The 25,866-nt window shown below is 33.3% G+C and overlaps 1 protein-coding gene across 1 annotated transcript; it reads left to right on the plus strand.

The window, feature by feature from the left end:
* The first annotated feature begins 19,099 nt into the window (after positions 1 to 19,099).
* On the plus strand, positions 19,100 to 21,627 carry LOC145016535 (uncharacterized). The gene is made up of 2 exons (XM_078974818.1): positions 19,100 to 19,907; positions 20,009 to 21,627. The coding sequence occupies exons 1-2, from the start codon at positions 19,100 to 19,102 to the stop codon at positions 21,625 to 21,627; spliced, it is 2,427 nt and encodes an 808-aa protein (XP_078830944.1).
* Positions 21,628 to 25,866: the final 4,239 nt, after the last annotated feature.

Raw genomic sequence — 25,866 nt, forward strand, 5'->3', positions numbered from 1 at the left:
AATCTGTGAACATCAAGGATAGACCCAGGACTGTAATGACCTGGGTTCCCAAAACCAAATAAATCTCACTCATTGTGCATGAATAGCTGCGGAGGAATGTCGTCAGACCTTGGTATGTCGACATCCGTTGTTCCAGGCAGATGACAGGAGACATCTCCCAACTGTACAACATTCGGAATTTGAATGGGGGATATGTTTCTTTTGCAGGAGGAGATGGCGGTAAAATCACTCAGAAAGGAATTGTTTCTAATGGAGTGTTGAGTTTCGAGAATTTCAATTATACTCCGAAGTTAAAGCACAGCTTGTTAAACGTCTCTCAGATCTGTGAGAAGGGCTATTCAACACATTTCACAGATAAAGAATGTCTAATTCTGAAGCCATACATCGTTATCCTAGATGAGTGGATCCTTGTTAAATCTAAATAAGATGGCAATGCATACATCATTGACATGAATAGTAATCTTCCTGAACAAGTCACTTACCTCTTCTCAATGGTTGCAGAGCACAATGCTATGTTGTGGCATCGAAGACTCGGACATGCCAACGCAAAGAACTTGAATCGACTTGATAAAAATGAAATAGTGTGTGGACTTCCTATCAAAGATTTCATCACATTTGAAAAAAGTGTGGCATGTACTCAAGGAAAACATCAGAGAAAGCCACATCTATCCAAACAGGTCAATTTAATCAGCCAGGTGCTCCAATTATTACATATGGACTTATTTGGTCCGGTCAACATTCTTAGCATCAACATCAATTCATATTGTCTGGTTGTGGTCGACGACTTCTCACGATTCACGTGGGTTTTCTTTCTATCCAACAAAGTCGGGGTCGCTGACTTGATTAAGAACTTTATTGTGATGATAGAGAACCAAACCAACCAAATCGTGCAGGCGCTTAGAACTGAAAACGGGACAAAGTTCAAGAATGCTGTCCTTGGTCATTTTTGTGTGGAAAAAGGGATCGTGTGTCAATTTAGTGTTGCTCACACACCGCAGCAAAATGGAGTTGCTGAGCGGCGAAATCAAACTTCAAAAGACGTTGCAAGGACAATGTTGTGTGACTCCAAACTTCTGGTTTTCTTTTCGATCGAGGCGATTAATACGGTGTGTTATTTCGAAAATTGTGTACTGATCAACAAAGCTCAGATGAAGACCACATACGAAATTCTTTATGGTCACAAACCATCTGTTGGTCATTTCCGGATATTTAGTTGTCCTTGCACCCTCCTTCATCTGGATTCCAACCCAAAATTCAATGCCAAAGATGATGACTGTTGTTTTGTGGGGTATTTTGGTTACACAGCGTATAACAAGAAGACAAAGAAAATTGTGGAATCCATCTACATCCGTTGGTTGGAGGAGAACGAGATGGATGCCAGAGTCGGTCCAGATTAGCTATTTGACTATACATCCCTGTTCAAATCGCTCAATATTTTTTCAGATGATGTATATAGTTCTTGTTTTGACTCAAAGAATGTGATTGAAAATGAGGATGAAGACATTATTTACAGACCAACGGTGGTGTCCTCTAAGACTCCTTCATTGGATTCATTTGTTCCAAGTAATTTGTCCGGTTCTCAGAATAAAGAAAACAATCCAGATGCTGATGCTACTCCACTTACTCCTGATGAAAGAGAGGTTATGTCCAGAGATGCTTCTGCTGATACTCAAACATTTATGAAGCTTCTCTTTCCCGATCCGATTGCTAACGAGTTCGTGGCGAGTTCCTCTCATGATTCTAGACCATCTGAGGTGGATCAATCAGCAGATGATGGATTTATCAATATTCACAATTTTCATGTATCACTCAATGACATCAGCCAGGAGCTACCTTCTAGAATTCAACGAGATCACCCAATTGAAAACGTCATTGGCCAGCTGGGGGATGGTGTTCGAACGCGAAGTCGGAGTGGAGGCGTAAATACATGTCTCTATTCTTTCTTCATGTCTCAAATAGAGCCAAAGAATATTCAAATGGCTTTAAATGAGCCCAACTGGATGAATGCCATGAATGAAGAATTAAATCAATTTGAAAGGCTTAGGATTTGAAAGCTGGTTGAAGTACCTAAGGGCAAGAAGTCACTCGACACGCGCTAAGTATATCGAAACAAGCAAGATGATACAGGGGTTATTGTACGGAATAAGGCCCGATTGGTTGTTCGTGGATTTCGTCAGATTGAGGGTCTTGACTACATCGAAGTTTTTGCTCCGGTAGCTCACTTTGGAGGCTATTCGCATCTTCCTTGCATATGCTTCTTACATGAACTTCACGGTTTACCACATGGATCTCAAGACTACCTTCTTGTACGATGCTATGAAGGAAGCGATTTATGTTGATCAACCTCCTGGGTTTGTCAATTCAAAATTTATGAATCACGTCTACAAGTTGGACAAAACTTTATATGGGTTACACCAAGCTTCAAGGGCATGATATGTTACTTTTACAAAGCATTTGCTCGAGCGTGGCTATTCGCAGGGGACAATTGATCAAACCTTATTCATTAAGCATCTTGGTTCCGATCAAATTCTTGTTCAAATCTATATCGATGATATCATTTTCGGATCGACGAGTTCAAAACTGTGCAAAGAGTTCAAAAACGTTATGAAGAAGAGGTTCGAGATATGTTCCTTGGGGGAGATGACCATGTTTTTGGTGCTTTAGGTCAAACAAGAATCAATCGGGATCATACTACATCAAGCTAAGTATATTGAAGATATGTTTGGGAAGTTTGGTTTTCGAGATGAAAAATCTGCACTAACGCCAATGGCTGAGAGACCACTGCTGGCTCCAGATATTGAAGGCGAATATGTAGATCAGACTGACTACAGATCAATGATCAGCTCGTTGATGTACTTAACATCAAGCAGGCCAGACATCATGTTCGTGGTTTGTTAATGCGTACAATATCATGCTAATCCAAAACTTTCACATCTTATTGTTGTCAAAAGAATTTTTCGATACCTCAAAGGTAACCCAAAATTAGGTCTTTGGTATCCGAAAACTTCTGAATTTGATTTATATGCTTTTGTTGACAATAATTATGGAGGCTGTGAGCTTGACAGGAAATCAACGTCTGGAGGATGTCAATTTCTCGGTGACAGACTGTTGTCATGGCAGTGCAAGAAACACCATATAGTCTCCACCTCAACAGCAAGGTGGAATACGTATATGCTTCAGCTTGTTGTTCTCAAGTGAAATAGGATACAGCATCAGCTCCTGGATGACAGTTTGAATTTTCTAGAAACTCCCATCTTTTTTTATAATGAAGCTATAATTCAAATTGCTAAAGATCCTGTCCAACACTCAAAACCCAAGCACATCGATATCAAAGTGCATTTTATCAGAGATTGTTATGAGCGCTCGCTCATCCGGTTGGAGCAAGTTCCCACTGCTGATAACGTGGCGAATTTGTTCACAAAACCTTGTAACAAAACTCGATTCGATGTGTTTGTTGGATTTTTGAAAATCATATGCTTTGAGGACTAGTTTTTGTTTTTAGGTTGTTTTAAATTTGCGCATTTAATTTTCATTCTCTTCCATGCACAAATTTAGGGGGAGCAATAAACAAGAAACAAAACAAAAACATTTTAAAAATCCAAAATCCAAATTTTTTATTGTTTTATTCTTTTCAGAAAATTTGAAAAACCTAAAAATATTATGTGTTTTCCTTGCTTTGTAGATGTGTGTTGGGAAGTGATATAAACTTGGTGATAATAGGTAATTTGAATTTGTGTAAGGTAATAAAGTCGAATTGTCTAGGCTCTACGTTCGATGTGCTGGTAGGCACGGAAGTTTTAATTTGGACTTGACTAGGCATAGATGAATTTAAGGAATTAAATGACTTGAGAAATCTTGACAAAGACAGATCCATTTAGCCTGACAATATGACGCTCGGATAGGTTGAGTAGGGAGATATACATGGGAATCTACGGATAAAATTAAACAGTCAGTATCTAGAACCGTGGTTTGACTTTTCCTCATTGTATGGACTCTGTCCTTAATTCCAATATTGACGGGACGGTCGGGGAAACTACGATAAAATAGGTATGTAGAAGATTATTTTCTTGCTTTCTTTCTGTTGGTCATATGTTGCCTCCTCTACGTGATCGGAAGATCCGACCTGGACTGCAACATATGCAACTCTGTGTCTCTGCATATCCCTCTATACCATTCTTTCTAACTATTAGCCATATGTTGTCTCCTCTGCGTGCCTGATAATCCGACCTGGTACACAGCATATGCACCATTCTACTTCTCAATCCCTCTGACTCTGGTTAGACATATGTCTTACCCTCCGCGTGATCGGAAGATCCGACCTGGGTGTACAACATATGCACTCTAAATATGTCTTCTCCCATAATAATTGTCTTCTTACCTAAAATACGGAGTACCTCGGAAGTTCTTGATTGTTGGGGTATATCAGGAAGCCGGAATCATGTTCTAATACATTTAAAGTCAATCAATAAATAGGTTGTTTATAGATCTCGCTGCTTAATTTAAGTTGACAACAATATCCATGGTTGTCGTCAGATGAATGGTCATTAGGAATTTGGTTCACAATGTCCTGTGACTTGCAGTATATCCTAATCTTGTCACAAAATTTTCTTGTTTAAGTGGACCACAATACTAGCAATCGACTAGATCTATTAATGAAATAGAATGTACTGCTAAACGGATTCAGGATGTATAAGAACTTTGATCCCAAACTCGACTATGGTAAAAGAAAATTAGTGTTAATTCATTGATTATCTTATTTTTTATTTTTTATTTATTTTTATTTTGCTAAAAAATTAAAAATTAAAATAAAAATAAAAATTAAATTTTTTTAGTTTTTATTTTAGTTTAAAATTTTTAGATTTTATTTTGTTTTATTTTATTTTTAGAATGCTCAAAATGTATTGTTATTAAAAAAATTGTGGTTTAGGACTTGGAATTGAATTGGGCAGCCCATGAGTCTTGGACCATGTATAAATACTCCTGTAAATGGCTGTAAACTCTTTATGCTGACTATTTCTTCTTTACGGCCATAAACATCCTTAAAGCTCTCAAAATCACTATTCATCGATCATTAAAATTGTGATTAAACTCGAAATTGATAGTTCGAATGTGTAGGTATGTGTGTTCCAACCTTCACAAAGGTGTTCTAACAAGAAACTTACTTTGGATAGAAGCTGAAATCGAAAAATTTGTTTCTCAGCGTTTACGGTCAATGAAGGGCTTATGGTCGTAAACGTGTTTACGGCCGTAAACCCCCTTCCAGCCGAAAACTCAATTTTAAAAACATCAAAGTTAAAATCACATCTTTTTGCACAAAATATATGAATTATTGTTGTTTTCTCACTTGGCTCGGTTCATGCAGGTCAAAATGGCAAAAGTCAAATTTGTAGAAAGCCACAATCTGGCGATCCTATTGGCTGAACCTCCTGTTGCTCATAGTGAATTCAAGTCCATGATTCATGGCTTGAAGGAACGCTGTTTCGCTACAACTTTGACCCTAAACCCAGAAATTTATCAAAGTCTAATATGAGAATTCTGGAAATCTGCAACAGTAAAGAAAGGGAATGATGGCTCTGTATTCATTGAAGCTCACGTTAAGGGATTCAAGATCACTGCTACAGAGCAAATAATCAGAGATGTCCTGAAAATTGACGACCAATCAAGCTTTCCAATAGAGATTAAATTAGATCAAGCTCAAGAGCTCCTAATCAAAATGGGTTATGAGGGCGAATTTTCTCCTACCTTAAGGAAGATATTACCACCTTATTGGAGGTTTCTAACTCATGTTTTTGTGAGCTGCATTTCAGGGAGAAGATCTGGTGCAGATGGGATATCGTTAAGAAACACATGAGCTATTGCTGCTCTTGCTGCTGTACTCAAATTTAACTTCTCAAAAAAAAAAATTAGATCAGCTTGTTGTGAACATTAAAGGAAAGACAAGAGACAAGCTTTGATGCATCCAAGGTTTCTCCAAATAATTATCAACGAGCAGTTTCCAGAGATCACTAAAGAAGGTGAAACTTTGCACATAAAGTCTCTTGGACCAAATATCATTGAGTTGATCAAGCAAAACCGTAAGGGTAAAGTCACTTTTGAAGGAAAATATCCTCTGGTGAAATTTGGCATGTTCGCAGAGTCTAGTGAAGCTTCTGCATCTCATGAGTCGTCTGATCGTATGACAGTTGATCATAATGTGATAACAATGTCAGACCATGAAGAGAGTGGAGTTCCTTCGGTTGCAATTGTGGTCGAGGAACATGAGTTGATGTATGTGCATGTTCAGAGTGACTACAGTAAAAGTGAAGATGCTGATAATGATGATGAAGATCTTGAAGATGATTATTCTCTTTTGGGGGGGTAATTTGTCTCCACATGATGATTTAGAGCTTGATCTGAGTTTTGGTGATAACTTCTTCTCATCACACGAAGACATGGAATCATTCTTTAAAAATTTCAGTGATGATGTTCAAGAAGAAATGCCTCCATTGGTTAATCAGACTACCGTCACTTCCAATCCTATGGATTCAACTTCAAGGCTTCCTCCCCCGAACGTTGAAATTCCTACATTTGTGGCATCTGCGAGTGATCCGATTGAGATACATATCTCTGTGCCTTCATTGAAGAGAAGAAGACTAGATCCAAGGCCAGGGGTACTGCTTCAAGATTTGATCCAACCTGTTTGATCCGTTCTTACTACTTCAACCACGACTCCATCCATTACAGTTGAACCTGATCATGAACAACCAAGAATGACTTTTGAAGCTGGGAGCTCTTCAGCTCCTGGGAATGTCTCCCTTACAAGACCTGAGCATGATATTGACTCTGAAAGGCTTGCTAGGTTCTTAGCAAAAAGTGAAATAGACCTTCCCTCTCGAGAAAAAAGATATATCTATAGGGGAAGGTAGCTTGAAGGGGGAAGACACATTAAAACCAAAGCTCTGGGAGGAGATTACTGTACTCAAATAGAAAATATCCGAAAAGGATCTTCAAATTGAGGACCTTGATTCTCGTATCTCTGTGCTCGAAGCTGAAAGTTCCTTAAAGTGTTATCAAATTTCTGCACTTCAGCAAGACAAAGCTCAGAAGAGCAAACAAATTTCTGATCTCCAAATCAACCTTGGCGCTCTTTAGGAAGGCTATTTTGATCTGAAAAATATACTTATTGCTGAATTTGGAGATAAGTTTCAGTCAGTAGCTGAAGGCCAATGTTTTTCTCAGGCTCCTATAACTGTCCCAGTCACTACTCCAACTTTTGAACAGACCGATAATGTGTCAGTTAGAACCACAACGGTCGTTGACCATTTTGAGAAGGAACCTGCACAAGCTCCACCCCAAATCAATATTAAGAGAGGAGGGAGAACGGTTACGTCCCAGAAAAGGGGAGGCTTGCACTTCATGAAAAATTCTGATCAGAATGTTCGTGGTGATCTTCCCTAACTAACTGTGATTGACCTTGAGAAGAAAAAATTTCAGCATAAATATGGAGATAGGTTAGGAATTCCTATGTGGGGCTTTCATGATAAATTCAATTATTGGATGGTCAATAGAAAGAGCAACATAGTGGAGTATTACAAACATCAAAATGACTTTTCTTCGCTCACCAAGGTGGATCTTACTGAATTGTCTGCTGCTCCGTTTTACAATCCCTCCAATGATCCTCGAGCAACAACTTTCAAACTTTTCTTGGAAAATCAGGCGAGGAGAGGATTTTATAGTTTGAAGACTTCTAAATATTTTCTGAAGACTGTTGAATGTGTGTTTGACCCAATCACCAAAAAGGCCATCAAAAATGTCATGTGGCCTCCAACAAAGCAGTTGACAAAGATTCACATCATGAATAATTTTTGTGATGGTTCTTTGGACAATATGCTATATTGGGTGTATGATGAAGCCACGGCCTCATCGGTTATCAAGTTTAAAGATGGTGTCTTTCGTCTTATAGATAAGAGCGATCTTCTACAATTTGGTGAGAGGGACATTCACACTTTAGCAGCTCATCAAATCGATTGTGAGCAGGAAGTTCTAGAACCGACTGCAAAAGAATTCATAGGATTGTGAGCAGGAAGTTCTACAACCGACATGCATGAATCACAAAGACATCAAGCATACATATAATCTTCTCGGGACTACCCCCGGTATCGAAGCAAAGTCCGAAACATATAAGCTACATCGGGTTGGCGTTGGTGCCTTCGACTCGTTCCTACTGAAAGGAAACTCACCTAGTAAGGCTGACTGCTGAAACACGAGTGAAGAATCTCTGACTACTACTACGGCGACTCCCCAACTATCAACTACATAATACATTTAATCAAAATCTGATAATCCTTGACTATTTCACCCTTGGTCAAAGTCAACGTGATGGTCAAAGCCACTTTTGGTTAACTTGCCGAGTTGGTCAACCAACTCGTCGATTTCCATGATACAAAGTTGAGACCCTTTGCAATAGACTCGACAAGTTCACACTTTGACCTGTTGAGCCCATCTTCATGCTAGTTAGGACGTTTAGTCCTTGACTCGTCGATTTCCTCATGAACTCGTCTAGTTCATCTTCATGCAAGGTGATGCTTCTTAGAGTTGGACTCATTGAGTTCTTCCTTGACTCTCCAGGTTCATCTTCATATACTTGGGATATAGCCTTGAACTCGCTGATTTAGTTCATACACTTGCCGAGTCGTATGATTTCCAGATCCGCAAAGAGTCAAACTGACTGTGTGATCTTCTAAATCAACTCCTGGTCCATTATCAGAAGGGTTTTGGTGGGGAACTTGACCTGACTCGTCGAGTCACATGAGTGACTCGCCGAGTCCCTCTGTATCCAAAACTATACACTCGATTTTTGCGAGTCTTGATGCATTTAAAACATAGATCTGGCCTCTTAGGGTCCACAATACACGTAAAGTTCCAAACTTGATGTCCATGCATGGGGTATTTGGCTCCACTAGCCCTAAAATGGAGTCTACAAGATGCATGGGTATTTATGACCATAAAGTTGGAACCTTTATGCTATAAGAACCCTCTAAGGTTCCAGATCTGAATTCATACTCCTTTATAACCACAAAATTTCGAGCATGACTCTATAAGAGCTTAGAAAAGGTGGAAATGATCCCTCACTAGAGATCTAAGAGGTAGATGGTCAAGGTTGAAGCTTTTTACCTTGAATGAGGTGGAAATAAAGCAAAACCTCTAGATCTACTTGCTACATCTGGAACCCCCAAGCTTCTACTTCCTTCTTCAAGCTTGAAGCAACCAAAAAGACATAAAAATGGCTCAAGAACACTCCAAATGTTTTAGGGTTTCGAGTTAGGGCTTTTTTGGACTGAGAGGGGCAATGGACGTTGGGTTGGGACATAATAAGGCGTTTAAATAGGGGTGCAAACCCCATATATTAGGGTTTCATCCAGATATGCCTACTTGTCGAGTCAGGGCATCCGACTCGGCGAGTAGGTTCTCCTTCCCGTGTCCAATTTTAACCTCTACTCAACAAGTTGGAGCCTCTAACTCGCCGAGTCCCAAAAAAAAGCGCAAAATTTAATAATTAAAATACGTACCAGGAACCGGGAGTTACAATTATATTTTTAAGCTTCCTTTGCAAAAAAATTTCGATTTTGGGAAAATGATTTTGAATAAAACCCAACAATTGGTATCAGAGTCATTTTTGCAAGCTTAGTTTATATTATTAGATTATTAGTATAATACGTGTTTTTAGAAAACATTGATAGTTTTATTTTTGTAATAAAATCTATACATACTTTCTACGACAAGTCTATAATTGTTATTTTTTAGTGACAAAAGTTTACTTGTAATTTTTGTCATCAAAGTTGTCTTAGAAAAACAAAATGTTGTTTTATTTTGTTTTGAGTGTGTGTGGGTGTGTGTGTGTGTGTGTATATATATATATATATATATATATATATATATGTGTGTGTGTGTGTGTGTGTGATGTGCATGAACAAGTCGTGGACCTATTGTGATGTTTTTTCTGCTAATTTATTACAATGGTTGTAAAATTTATTTATTCATATGGTATGCAATAATTAAATAGATAGTTTTCATTTTGTTTTTTTGTAAGTAATTGATTAACTTTATAAATGCTTTATTTCTATAAAAATGTAACAATAATGAAAATAGAGACCGTAGTGAAGATCAAAAGTTCATAGCTTGATTATAGTAAAGTTTTATAAACTTTATAATTTGTTTTTTATAAACTTGCAAGTGAAATTTTATGCCATGTTTTCATAATGATATTTTTTCTTACATGACGTCCAATGTTTAGGGCACGTGGTATCCATTCAAACTTACTAATGCTTACGTGAGGTCAAATTTTATGCCATTCGGACTTACTAATGCTCACTTTGTTTTCACGGATTTAATGAAATGGGTTGTAAGTCATTTCTTGACAAATCTATAATATTTTTTATTGATGGTATCCTTTTATACTTCAAAGACAATAAAAAAATGGAATACGAACTTCATTTACGTGAGGTATTGTAGGTTCTAAAGCAAGAGAAGTTGTATGCCAATTTTTCAAAAAGAGAATTTTCTTACATGAGGTCCAATTTTTAGGGCATGTGGTATTTAAGGACGAAGTCGTGTTTGATGCAATGAAGGTGCATGTTGTGATTAAGTGGGAACCACTTAAGACTCCAATCAAAGTAAGAAGTTCGCTTCGACTTGCAGGGTATTATCGACGTTTTATATAAGATTTCTCTAGCATTGCAATCCTCTAACCTTTTGATACCGGAGGGGGTCAAGTTTATATGGTAAAAGTAACAAGAAGAGGATTTTTAATTATTGAACGAGAAGCTATGAAATGCACCAACTCTTACATTACGCAAAGGCACAAATGACTTTGTTGTCTACAATGATGCTTCTAAAAAAGTATGAGTTATGTTTTGATGCAGAGATGGAAAGTAATTTCCAACGCATCAAGGCAATTAAGAGATGTTGAAACTCAATATATGACTCATGATTTGGGATTTGCAGCAATTGTATTTTCTTAAATCTATGGCGAAATTATTTATACGACACAAAATGTAGGTTATACACATATAACAAAACCCTTCAGTACGTATTCACTCAAAAATATCTAAATATGAGACAAAGAAGATTCCTTATTATGATTAGTGATAATGATTGTCAAATTATATATATATATATATATATATATATATATATATATATATATATACATCATGTTGGAAAGGCTAATGTTGTATCATATGCTTTAAGTCCAAGACTCATGAGAAGCCATGTGCATTGATCTTATCTTCAGCCTTATTGAAAATATTGAATCTTCCCAAAAAGAAGTTATGCAAAGTAATGGATTAGAAACGAAAAGTTGGGAAAGAACCATACTTTTGAAGAAAATAGTAAAGGACTAAAGACTTTTAAAGGAAATATATGGGTACCAAAGTTTGGAAGTAACTGAAAGTTGATATTAGACGATGAACATAAGTCTAGATACTCCATTCATCTTAAGACTATGAAGACTTATCATGACTTGAGGACAAAATAATGTGGTCACTCAATGAAACCAAGAATAGCTCAGTATATTTACAAGTGTGCAAAATATGCACGCGTTAAGAGTGAACACTAAGTACCATATGAAGTTGCTTAATCGTTGCAAGCTCCAGTAAAAAATTAGGAATATATCACTATGGACCTTATTGTGGGGACGCTAAGAAATAATAGGGGACATGATGCTATTTGGGCTATAACACATAGAATAACAAAAAAAAACTATTTTTAGCTATTAAAGAAACTACCCCACTTGAGAAATTATCAAAGTTATATGTGGATGAAGTTGTAACATTACATGGAGTACCATCTTCCATTAGATCTGATAGAGGTGAAAGATTTACCTCCCGCTTTTGGAAATCCCTTCAAGATGAAATAGAGATGAGAATCAATGTAAGCACTGCATACCACCCCCAAACCGATGGCCAAAGTGAAAGAATCATTAAAACCTTAGAAGACATGCGAAGAGCCTATATAATTGAGATGGATGTAAATGGAACGATAACTTACCATTGATGGAATTTTATTACAATAACAACTACTATTCTAGCATTATAATGCCACCATATGAAGCCTTGCACAAACTAAAGTGGCATATCCTTTTATGTTGGCTAGAGGTCGTAGAAAAGAAATTAGTGGGACTTCAACTTGTGCGAATAACCAATAAGAAAATAAGGATAATATAAGAAAATATGAATATAACCCAATGGGGTAAATTTGGCCTTAATATATGGTAGAAGGAGATTTAGTTACGCTAAAAGTATCGTCATGGAAGGTTCTTCTAAGACTTAAAAAACATGGTAAATTTAGTCGAAGATATGTGGGTCCATTTAAAATTCTATAAAAGATAAGAAAGATAGCAATAAAGATGGAATTACCCCCATAAACTTCAAGGTATACATGATACATTTCATGTTTTTCATTTCAAAAAGTATCAAGGAAAAGATGACAGCAAGATTCCCATTCAACATTTAAAAAATGAAGCTTATTGTCAACTTAGTGAGGAACATAAGGCCATACTTGAAACAAAGACTAAAAGACAAAGGAATAAGATGATGGAATGGGTCCTTGTAAACTGGAAACATACTTTAGGGCCAAACATGAAATAGGAGACAAAAGACGAAATGAAGAAGCACTAGCTCGATTTAGTAGACTATGATGTGATTATGAAGACAAAATCCGCTTAAGGGGATAGGAATTATAAGGACCTAATTTTATATATTGACATAGCATAGAGATGCGACTATCAGAGTAACATGCACTTAGAGATTACTTCATGGATATTTTCACAAGTAATTCTAAGATAATAATATCTTATATTTTTAAAAAAGTATATTCATGAGACGTTAGTAATGAAGTCTGGTATGAATTGTTTTCTCCAACATTTTCCATAACTGAAAGTTATATGGGGAATGTCAAGATATCATATGCGAGTAGACAGGGGTTTATGTTGTCGAAGTTTATCAATTTCTTCTGCCCAAACTAGAATCGATATCATAGACCCCCTCGATGATTTGGTGTTGACATCAAATGATTAGCTAAGATCTAACTGAGGTAATTAGATCAACAATTTAGTCTGATTGGTCATCAAAAATCTCTATCAGGAGACATAATCTTGAACACAAAGATTGACTTGCTTCCATGTATTTGATTCATATAGATATCTTGTTGAATAAATGAATATTAGATAACCTATCTCGGGACTGTCTTGTAACTACCTCCTATAAGTAAACCTTTACATTGAATGTCATAATTTCTATTTATTATTAGAGAATATTGGACCACACAGTGTTGGTGACTTGTTTAAGTGGGATAATGTTGGAAATAATGCCCACGATGATAACAGTTTGATAATACTACTATTGCTAACAAGGTCCTTTTGGATTATATTCAAAACACATATAAGTAACACCTGATAAGACAGAATACTAAGGATCTACTTTGTTAATTTACTGCTCCCTCCGTCCCAAAATTATTGTCCACAGACAAAATACACATAGATTAAGGAAGCATTAATTACCAATAACTTTATACAATAAAACGATAGTTTTGTCCTTATTTTGCATTTAATGTTATGTTAAATGCTTAGTTGGTTAATTAATAATGAGAGGGCATTTTGATAAAAATATTATTTATTTTTAGAAGTGAACTATTATTTTGGCACAAAACAAATAGGAAAGATGGACTATAATTTTGGGATGGAAGGAGTACTATTTAACAAATAAATAGGAACTTGTAGATCTCAAAGATTTTAAAATGTAGGATTATAATTTAAAATCCTATGGATAATTACTAAGTGGCTAAGTAATTATCATATTAGGACTCCCTAGCCTATAAATAGAGGATCCTAAAATCAGAAATTTTGACTAATACCCTTTTGTATTTCAGCTTTACCTCTATCTTTCCTCTCAATCTTGATGTGCCTCGAAAAATGCTTCGCGATCCTTCTACCTACGCAATGCATAGCACGAACAGAAACCCTAATCACCTAGGGTTTGCATTCAAGGTGTTCTGGTGGTCAAGAGTTGTTAAATGGTTGTTGATTTTCTTCTTTGTTATGACTATGAGATAGGAATCATGGTTTTAATTATACACATTCGCACAACTGGATAGAAAGAAAATGAAAGCTACAAGGGTATATTTTCAATTTCATTTATCTATGGTTTCTTAATTTGCACCTTATTTTAAACTTATGATCCGCTTGTGTGATATGTTTTTCTAATTGTATGATTATGCTGTCTTTGTGACTCTTTGATTGTATGCACATATTCCATTAGTACTAAGATTAGCAAATTATTAGTTGAAAATAATATGTAATTTTGTAGAGTTATTACTATTGACAAAGGTACAAGCCTTCATGCCATGAAAAGTATAAGTTTCTTAATCTTGGATTATGAAAAGTACAAGTCTTTATTTCTAGTAAAGTTTGGTTTTTAAGAAGTATGCATTGCATGAGATTAATATATATATATATATATATATATATATATATATATATATATATATATATATACACACACACCTACACACACATTGATGAGAGCCAATCTTATTGGCTCGTAGAATGAAGTTTCATGCATATTTTGAATGTGGATTGCATAATAGTTAAAGGAAATGGTCTAGACACACGGAAGACACTATTGGGATTGTATCTCCTATCGCGAAATAGTGGCATAAGAGAGTCGCTTCTTGGGATCCGATGAGAGCCATATTGAGTTGATCTCGTCTTCCCATTTTAGTCATTAATGAAAAGCAAAGTAAAGGGTTTGTAACTAATGATATAAGAAAGAATCAGCCGATATATTGATGAGTGCCTAGGTAGAGACCTAAGAACTTGCTTTCATGCATTGCATAATATATTAATGGTATAATAGTAGATGAAGACTACAAAAATATAAAGGAAAAAAATTTGATTTTTCCAGTATACCTTTATCGAATAATTGTCATAATATATATATATATATATATATATATATATATATATATATATATATATATATATATCTGGTAAGAAATTTTTTTTGGTAAGAAGATAAGAAGTTTTTTTTTCTACATACTTTTTTGACGAACAAAAGAAATGAACCACTAGATGAATCAAAAATAACATGATTCACCAAAAAAATCTCAAAAAAACACAGTGATGATTCATTTATACAATGATTTCGTTGTTATTCACTAAAATTGTCATAAAAGTGAATTTTTTCTTAATTTACTTAAAAATGAATTATGGAGATGTTTTTTTGGAAATTTTTCTTGTGAATTGTCTTACCATTGAATCATCTAATGATTTATTTTGTATGTTCGCTAAAAAAATATGTAGAAAAAAAAACTTCTTACCTTCTTACCAAAATTTTTCTTCTTATTTGATCTTGACTATATATATATATATATATATATATATATATATATATATATATATATATATATATATATATATATATATAGAGAGAGAGAGAGAGAGAGAGTATATGTGTGTGAGAAATAAGTATTGTGAAATGGTAAAAGACTTAGAAATGAATAATGTTAATTATATCTATATTTGAAAAAAATATGACATGTAAATTAAAATGAAGTTTGATAAGCTAAAGTTATATTTGATGGACTATCTAATATGATAACTTAACCGGTAAAAATAACATTTGATAAAACTGAATGAAATATATAAAATGATATAAAATCACATCGAGTTATTCTATAAATAATAAATTGTATCTTTGTTAAAATTTTATAAAAAATTAATCTCATTTAAATGCTAGTTTGATAGTTTTTTTATGTTAGTAAGTATGAATCACACTCTTCACATCATTTTTTTGTGACATCATCTTTCTATTACATTAGATATCATGTCATTCTCCATGCCATTCTATTTGTCTTAAAAAATTGTTACCATACCATATCATTTTAATTTCCGTGTCATCTTTGTGTAGTAAATAAACAAAATAATTCTATAAAATATAATTTCATAAAACGTTACATTTCAATTGAAAATAAAGACTAATTTAAAAGGAAAAAAACATTACATTTTAATCGTAAAAATAAAGACTAATTTAAAAACATTACTCTAACCACTCCTTTTTAATTTTGTACCCTAATTTTTATTCAAATCTTTGCTTTAAACTCTAGAAAATCGTCAATATTTTTGGGTGTCAAACTTTCAATGTTTGTCCTTAGAATTTGTGAGTCATTGATCAGTTGTTGGTGGTGGATTGCATCTTCTTACTCTAGTTATGCTAGTTCAAGTTCTTATTCTCGTTCTCATCATTCCCGTTAAACCGCTTCTTGTCATCAAAGAATTTCTATGTGCTCACGTCTTAATAAATTTTTCTGTTGTTGCACTACAATGTGCTCCTTGAATTTCTCTTTTATTTCCATCATGTGCTTCGATTTCCCTTCACTTTCCTCTACATGTTAGTCGCTCGCTTTGTATTGTCCCTTCCCACCGGTCACCGAGGATGGCAGACCTCCACAATGTCATCCATAATATATCCCTCTCGATGGTAAGGCCGATGTGAGTTTGTGCATCAGAAACGTTGACCGAATCCTGAATTCTATGACCACTTCGACTGTGTTTCCAATAACGTTGGAACGTAAGCTTATTTTGGATATTTTCTCAAAATCTCTCATGCTTTCTTAAAAATTGAAAACATTACCATCCCCAATATATATTGCGCCTTCATGGATTTAAGAACATTGAAGTCCATGCTACCACTTTCTTTTCAGAATAAAGCTTATTATATATTTTGTTGAATTTGGTACCCCTCCTGTTCATTTCTCTCAATTCCTACTTAAGGCATCGATGTTGCGATATGTTGTAAAGAAAATGTTAAAAGATATGTATTTAATAGGCTAAAAAATGAGTAACTTTTTAAATTACCGTTCAATGGTCATATGATTGTTGTCTCTCCTCAACCAAGCGTGCATTTGCGTTGCATTCTTGACGGCAGAAAACAGGACGTAGGGCTGGTACAGGAGAGGAGGTGCCACTTAGGTGCCCTCCACCACGTTTATCCACATACCGAACATCCTTCTAAGTCTTTGTAATGTTATTTCTAAGTTGCGTTATTGTTTTCTCAAACAAATCAATTTAAAATTGTTTGAAATTTAAGTTAATCTATAAGTTAATTATGACATGTCAAACATAGCCTAGTAAGTAGTAACCGAGTTTCCGTTGTTCCACCTAAATATATCATTCAAACTTTTTTTCATAAGTTTGAAAACATTTAACCTTAAATATGTCTCATTATATGAAATGATCGATCAAAATTTTACATATCAATATAATTAGGTCATGCAACTAAATGAAATTGAGTTTTCTTTTTATTGTTAAAAATAAAAAATAAAATGAAAAGTAAAAAATATTTTACTTTATAGTAAACATACGGTTTGTGATCCACGAGAGACCTGTTACGTTCCACCGACGATGGCCTTTTCATTTGATTTTTCTTGTGACCCTGACATCGTGGTTTTACTTTTACCTTGATTTCTTTTATATTTTACTTTCTCCACTAAACCCCAAACTTTCCATTATTAACATTTTAAACCCCTTTATTTTTCAAGCTTTATACATGTACCATGATAAGATTACATCATTTGATTTCAGATATCTTTAATGGAGATTTAAGAAAAAGATGGAAAGTAAAGTGTATTATCTTGAACTTTACATCTCCACAATCTTTTTATATATTGTTAATTTTATAAATCATACCTCTTTTTCTTAGTTTATGTAATATTTTCAGACTATAAGATATTAATTCACACAAAACGATGTCAATGAATTGCATAAAAAACATTTAAAACCTTAACTGGATTCACAACTTTAAACCTCCAGTCACACGATTTTTTTTTTTATTTTATAAAAACGGGCGAATATATTAATAAAGAAGCTAACGCCTAGCAAGATACTAAACTACAAAAGAAATAATTACAAACAAGAGAGGAGATACACTCCATTCCATCCGATTAAGTTGTTCTTTGTTTTTCTGTAACAAAATGTATGCAGTCTGCAAATCATATTTACAAACCACTGCAGTAGAAGAGATGAACAAAACGTCTGCAATCTGAAAAAAAAAAATTATTTGTTTTTTTTTACATCTGAAAAAAACACACTTCAAAAGAAATAATTACAAACAAGAGAGGAGATACACTCCATTCCATCATATTAAGGTGCAGGGCCGGTTTAGAGCAGGTGCCATATGGGCAATGGAACAGGGCCCAAAAATTGAAGGGGCCCAAAAAAAAAAATTTTTTTTATATAGTATATCAGTGAATTCGTTAGGCCCAAGCAATCCAACACCATTGTTCGGAAATCAGTGAATTCGCAGGCGACCAGGCGTGAAACTTAAAGCGAATTAGCGCAGCACGGCAGCAGCAAGCCAGCAAGCGATTAGCGATCGATCATTGTTCGGAAATCAGGGTAGGGAAAGTGGCAAGCGAACAATGAGAATTTCAGAATCAGAAATCATGGCAGCAATTGTGGAATCACCGAAGTCATTGCAGCAATTGTGATATCACCGAATTAGGGCAGGGAATAAGCCAATAATCAAGAAGCATCACAGCATCAACAATCGCCCATCAGGTTAGCGTCTTAGCGACATCGACATAGGCTCACAGCGTGCAATAAGCCAATAATCAAGAAGCATCCTCCATTGAATATTGATACATCAGTTTCTAATTCTAGGTTAGGGTCATTAGGTCAATCACGATCAGAGACTTAGAGTGTTAGACAATCAGTTGAAAATTTGAATGTATTATCAGTTTTTCAAATTCTTGTGTAATTGTTTATTGGTTTAGATAAACTATTTAATTTTCAGATTCTTGAAAGTGATTCATGAATTTTTAATTGTTTATTTGTTTATCACTATGACATATTGTCATTATGTCATATTATCATATTGAAATTGATTGAATGATTCATAATGTTCAATGAAATAAATGAATGATTTTGAAATATATTATTAGAATCAGAAATTAAATTATGAGATTACGTTGATTGTATAATTGTTTATTGTATAAATGAAATCAATGAATTGTTTATTGTATAATTGCTTATCAAATTATGTTAATTGTTTGTAAAATTGTAGACATGAAGTATAAACAACCATCCGGTAGTCAAAAACGTAAAAAAAGAAAACTAGATGAAGAAAAGAGAAAGGCTGACGCTGGTGCTCTAGATAAGTTTATCCATAGACAACCTATTGAAGAACATGTTGAAGAACATATTGAAGAGCATGTTGAAGAGCATGTTGAAGAGCACATTGAAGAGCATGTTGAAGAGCACATTGAAGAGCATGTTGAAGAGCAAGAGCATATAGAAGTAGAAGAGGCAGAAGAGCAAGAGCCCGTTAAAGAGCTTGTTGATATATATGATCCAAGAAGATGGGAAAAACTTAATTCTGAGGAGATTAAACTTTTGGTCCAGAAAGGCCCCAAAAGAGATAATAGTATTATTTATGGTCCCTACGATAAATTTGGTAGACAGTTTTCTGCAGCTTTATATACAAGAACTTTACCAAATTTGGAGAAGTGTGATAGAGAATGGCTAGTATATTCAAAAGAGCTTAACAAAGTATTTTGTTTCTGTTGTAAAGTGTTTAGAAAAGGGATTTCAAAAGGTAAATTGGATGGTGATGGTTATGCAGATTGGCACCATGTCACCACTAGGGTTAAAAAACACGAAATTTCATTGGATCATCTTACAAATAGAAATAAGTGGTTTGATATGCGTAAAAGACTGAACCTAAATGAAACAATTGATAAAGTTCAATACGAGCAATTCAAGAAAGAAAGAGATTACTGGAAACAAGTCCTTTTGAGAATCATTGCAGTAGTGAAATTTCTTGGTAAACATAATTTAGCATTTCGTGGATCCAATGAAAAGTTGTATAAAAAAGGTAACTATAAATTGTAATTTTTTTGTTCTAATTCCAACAAATCCCTTTTTGTTAATTATTATAACTGATTTCACTTCTTATTTGTTAATTTTATTTAATAGGTAATGGAAATTTTTTGGGTGTCATTGAAATGTTGGAAGAGTTTGACCTGGTTATCAAAGAGCATGTGCGGCGGATCACAAATGATGGGCTTCATGTGCATTATCTTGGCCACTTAATCCAAAACGAACTAATATCTTTGCTAGCTCAAGAAATTAAAAAAGAACTTATCAAGAAGATAAAGGAAGCAAAGTACTACTCAATCATACTTGATTGTACTCCCGATTCAAGTCACCAGGAACAAATGACTATAATAGTGAGGTATTTGACGTTATCATATAACTCTATTACTGTCGAGGAGTCCTTTTTAGGTTTTTTGAATGTTGATGATACCTCTGGAAAAGGACTATTTGATATTACACTTGAGGAGTTACAGTCTCTTGGTCTTGAAATTGATGATATGCATGGTCAAGGCTATGATAATGGAGCAAACATGAAAGGAAAACACCAAGGGGTGCAAAAGAGATTTTTAGATATAAATCCTAGAGCATTTTACACTCCTTGTGGTTGCCATTCTCTTAATCTAACATTATGTGATATGGCTAACAAGTGTGTTAAAGGAAAGAACTTTTTTGGATTCATCCAACGCATTTATACTATCTTTGCAAATTCTACTAAGAGGTGGGAAATTTTGAAAGATAATGTTAAAGCTTGGAGTCTTAAGTCATTGTGTCAAACTCGTTGGGAAAGCCGGGTTGAGAGTGTAAAGGCTATTAAACTTCAACTTGTGGATGTACGGGAAGCTTTACTTCAAGTTGGAGAAAAAGATAATGATGCTGCAATTGCAAGTGAAGCAACTTCACTAGCAGAAAAAGAACTTGGTGACTTTGAATTTTTGGTATCAACTGTTATTTGGTATGAAGTACTAAACCATGTGAATATTGTGAGTAACAAGTTACAATCAAAGGATATGCATCTTGATAATGCTATTACAGAAATAAACAAATTGATTGGGTACTTCAAGAATTATAGAGAAACTGGTTTTTCAAAAGCGATTGTTGAAGCTAAGGAGATTGCTATTGAAATGGGTATTGATCCAATATTTCCACAAAAGCGTTTGATTGAAAGGAAAAGAAGGTTTGATGAGAGTTCAACTAGCGAAGAAGTTTCATTTACACCTGAAGAGAACTTTAGAGTTAATTATTTCTTATTCATTGTTGATCAAGCTATTTCTTCTCTTGAGACAAGATTTGAACAATTCAAAGAGTATGATAGATTATTTGGTTTTTTATTTCCACATAACTTGAGGGGAATTGAAGATAAAGATCTTAAGTCGTATTGTCATCGTCTTGAAAAAGCACTCAAGTTTGAAGAAAGATCGGATATTGATGCCGATGAACTTTATACGGAGTTGAAATTATTTGAGACATTGGAAACCAATGAGTTTAGCAACCCTATAGATGTTTTGAAGTTTTTGAAGGAACTTGATTATTTTCCAAATGCAAGCATTGCATATAGAATATTGTTAACTATTCCAGTAACGGTTGCATCTGCAGAAAGGAGTTTTTCAAAATTGAAGTTTGTGAAATCTTACTTACGCTCCACAATGACACAAGAAAGACTTAGCGGTTTGGCAATGATATCTATCGAGAACGAAATCTTAGAGAGTATAGACTATTAAGAGTTGATCAACCAATTTGCAATCAAGAATGCTAGGAGAGCTTCAAGAATCGCCGGTTAGCTGTTAGGATATGTAATTAGTCATCAAAATACTATGATTTTGCTTTGTTTATTGCCATAAAGTTTATCATCATTTTAATAAAAATGTTAGTTTACGTAAGTTAATTTGTTACACGTTAAGGCCTAAGGGCCTTTTTTATCCATCTCGTCCTGGGCATTTGAATCCTCAGAACCGGCCCTGTTAAGGTGTTGTTTGTTTTTTTAATGTCTGCAGTCTGAGTACCTCATCTGTAGACTTCTGCAGTAGATAAGATGGACAAAATGTCTACAATCTGAAACAAATAAATAATAATAAAATAAAATAAAATTGTTTGTTTTTTTTTAACATCTATAGGCTACTAAAATAAACTAAAATTTTATAAAAACTGATTTTTTTTTAAAACTTCAAATTGATTTTTTTAAATATTTTTATGACTTCGTTATAAATAATTAACAAATTTAGATCATCTTTTATGTATTATTATATAAAAAGTGAAAATAAAAATGGTACGAATTAACTTATATATTTTATAAAAACCAACAATTTTGGTCGTAAAGTTATACCTTAACATTGTAATTAGAAAATCAAAGAATTTGATACATAAATTGATGGAAATAAACTTAGATTTTTTCAGTTAAATTAATTATAAACAAATTTAACGATTATTACTGTAATATATTTTTATTTATAAATTTGTTAAAAATATCATGTTTGTGTCATCGAATTTTTTTTTAAAGTATTGTAACATTTTTTTTCAAATTGTTTATCATTAATAAAGTTGGAATAAATATAAATTAAAAAAAAAACTAAAAAAAATAAAGATATATGTGTTTTTTAGGCTGGAAGATATTTGAAGATGTTAGAAGACCCTAGTCCACATCTTCAAGAAGAAGAGGACGCACAGACATTTTTAGGTCAGCAATCTTCAAAAAAACAAACAGTCTGCGAAGACTAATGTTTGTGTGCGGTCTGCACGTCGCAGATACAAAAGACCAAAAAGATCTGCAAAGGAAAAGCAAACAACACCAACTCTCCCCTTCCATCCTATAGTCACACACATGTCTTTGGGTTGTAAACGAACTGAACGTTCAACGAATTGTTTGTGAACCATTCGGCGGAAAATTTGTTTATGTTCATTTATTTAATAATAAACAAACATAAACACAAATTATCGTTCATGTAGTTAAACGAACAAACATAAACAATGATCTTGTTCGTTTAATTATGTTTGTAAACGTTTGTTTATGTTCTTTCATATAAGTTCATTTTATGTCCATATATGTTTAATTGTGTTTTATTAACTTACTATATTATATATTTATATATGTTTAATTATGTCTGTTTATCTTTGTTTCTATATGTCTGTTTGTTTATGTTTGTTTAGCATGTTCACGAATATAAACAAACGAACATGATCAATGCAATTTGTTAAACAAGCGAGCATGAAAAAGAAATATCGGTCGTTTATCCGTTCGTGTTCATTCATTTGCTCGGCTAACTTAAACGAACGAATATAAACAAGCTCACGTTCATGTTTGTTTGTTTCGTTTATAGCCTACATGTATTCATTAATTTTTTTAGCAAATCCATATGCTTTATAATTGTAAAACTATTATTTTGTGTTTCTATTCTTGGTGAATATTTTAAACTTTATTATAAACTAGGTGTGAAACCCGTGTACTACATGGATAGCTTTATATATATATATAGGTGTAAATATTATGCATTTTTATAATAAAATTTACAAAAAATAGATGGTCAACTAATGAACCAGTAGGATAAAAGAATCTCAAATGAGGAGATGATCCAAAATTCTAGCCATCATTTAAACCACAAACATTTCATTCTCTTATATTTAAAAGCTACTTTGCAAATGTTGTTTCTTTAATATCTAATATTTACACACTTAACCACATGTTTTTCGTTAATCTTAAGACCTTACAATTACGCAGGTTAATTTAAATAAGAAACATTGAAAAATAAGGATTAAACATTAACATATTTTAAACTGATATATTTCAATAGGATTTAACTGAAACAATGAATTGTTAGGTATTTTTTTTAAAAAAGAATGTTGAAGGGTTAACCATATTTTGCAATAACTTCAACCAAATCACTTAATTTTTTTAACGGTTGGTTAGTAGTTAAAAGTTAGTATCACCAAGTTAGTAGAATTCGACAACATCCAGATTAAAATTCGGGACCTCCAATCTAAGATGCAAAGTCCCTACTAATTGTACTAGTCACATATTGGCAACCAAATCACTCTAATAATCATGAAATGAGTAATTAGTAAATGTTTTTAGTAAAAATAAATCATTGAAGCATCAACCATAGTTTGCTATAACTTAAACTAAATCACTCTATTATTCATAAAATTGCAAGTGGTCATTTCACTTCCCATATCATCTTCATATGGTGAAAACTAAGCTTACTTATTTACATTATATATGAAATGATCTATTTGCATTATAAAATTCACATAAATATTCAACATTTTTTTTACCTTGTAAATGAAATTAACACTAATTGTGAAAATAAAATTAAATGAATCTTATTTGATATTATGAACCAAATTATAATATTTTAGGATGTCTGGAACCATTGCACAATCATTAAGAAGTGAGGCAACATGTTGAGATTAAAAAGATCCACAAACTTGTTGATAGGATCCTTGTCATTTGAATAAATAGTCGAAAGACCCCAAAGTTCAATTTTTTTTTGTTGTAAAATTAATATAAATGATGTATCAAACATTAATAATGTCTTATATGGTAAAAGATAAAAAAAAATATAAAACATGTGTCTCCTATAATAATTCAAAAAGATTATGATTCGCGTTAAACGTGAAGAACATATAAAAAAAATACATATAAAGTTATAAAAAGCTGACACAATAAAAAATAAGATAAAGTGACATAAAAAATTAATATCGTAAAAAAACATGAATTGATGATTAAAAATATAAATTAAAAAAAATATTTAATCATAATAATATAAAATAGTAAATATTTAATCATAATAATTTAAAATATATACAATCACACATTTATATTTGGCATAGTCACTATCTCAAAATCTGAACGAAATGAAAATACTTCATGAGAACGATGTTCCGGAATGATATACTTAATTGTATTTCCTTTAAAAAAATAAAAGAGATTGTTTCGATAATCTCACTATTCATTTACATCGGCATTGTAATTACTAGCATCTACTTAAACCTACCGATTCTGAATGAAAACCCAAATAGCCCACAAACAATCTCCACTTATAGAAAAAAAATACCAAATTTACGTCAAACATGATAAGACTCGACGCATACGGTTTTAAATCATTAATAATAGAAGGTGCAAATATCATTAAATATTCTTTTGAATATACATCAAATCGCAGAAAGTCATAGCTAGACAATAAGAAGTAAACAACACCTCCACTGATAATTGCCTTCTCCGAAACAAGATAAATAGAAGATGGTAACCGGATATTACGAAGCTCCCTCCATTCCCATGTACTAGAAGCAAACAAATCTAGGTGGAAGTAATCATAGTCCACCTGCTCCTTAAGTGGATCACTACAAAGAAAATAACATATTAGTAATAAAATAAACTAAAATAATATAACTAAAATATAATACATATAAAGTGTTACACTGATAGTACGTATGATAATTGAGTGATCTTGAAGTGCAACGACTTCGAACTCATAACTAGCATATCAAATTTAATCGCAACGTATTTAGAGATTGGAAACTGTAACGGTTTGCAATTTAAAGTCATTGGATTACAAACAAATAGAAACTTTTTTGGATATTTATCTCCATTATCATATTCAATAACAATGAGTCCACACAAGGAAGATGCTAAAATTATACACGGACTTGGCATACAACCAATGTCAAAAAATTTCCTACCACATGACTGAACAAACTAATACTTTAGAGTTCCCTATGGTTTTTTTCTTGAACAAGAACTCAAAAAACCACATTATTTCTATGCTTTTACAAATCAAGAACACACTTGTATGTTAGTCATTCAAAATATTTACTTGTACAACATAAACTATAAAATGTTTATAATGGTGTTCTTAAAAGCATGTCAATAATCATCTCAAAGTCCAATAATGCTAACTGTAAAAACAAACAAAATAATAAAAAAATATAGAATTTTAAATTAAACAAATTTTATATAAAATAAAGAG

This window comes from Lactuca saligna, chromosome 9 (genome assembly GCF_052625555.1).
Source record: "Lactuca saligna cultivar CGN05327 chromosome 9, ASM5262555v1, whole genome shotgun sequence".
Taxonomy (NCBI): domain Eukaryota; kingdom Viridiplantae; phylum Streptophyta; class Magnoliopsida; order Asterales; family Asteraceae; genus Lactuca; species Lactuca saligna.

Bases quoted from the DNA above. Each gene is read 5' to 3' on its own strand.
- LOC145016535 (XM_078974818.1), top strand. From the start codon at position 19,100: ATGAAGTATAAACAACCATCCGGTAGTCAAAAACGTAAAAAAAGAAAA. The intron at 19,908-20,008 runs GTAACTATAAAT...TTTATTTAATAG, and splicing joins TGAAAAGTTGTATAAAAAAG to GTAATGGAAATTTTTTGGGT.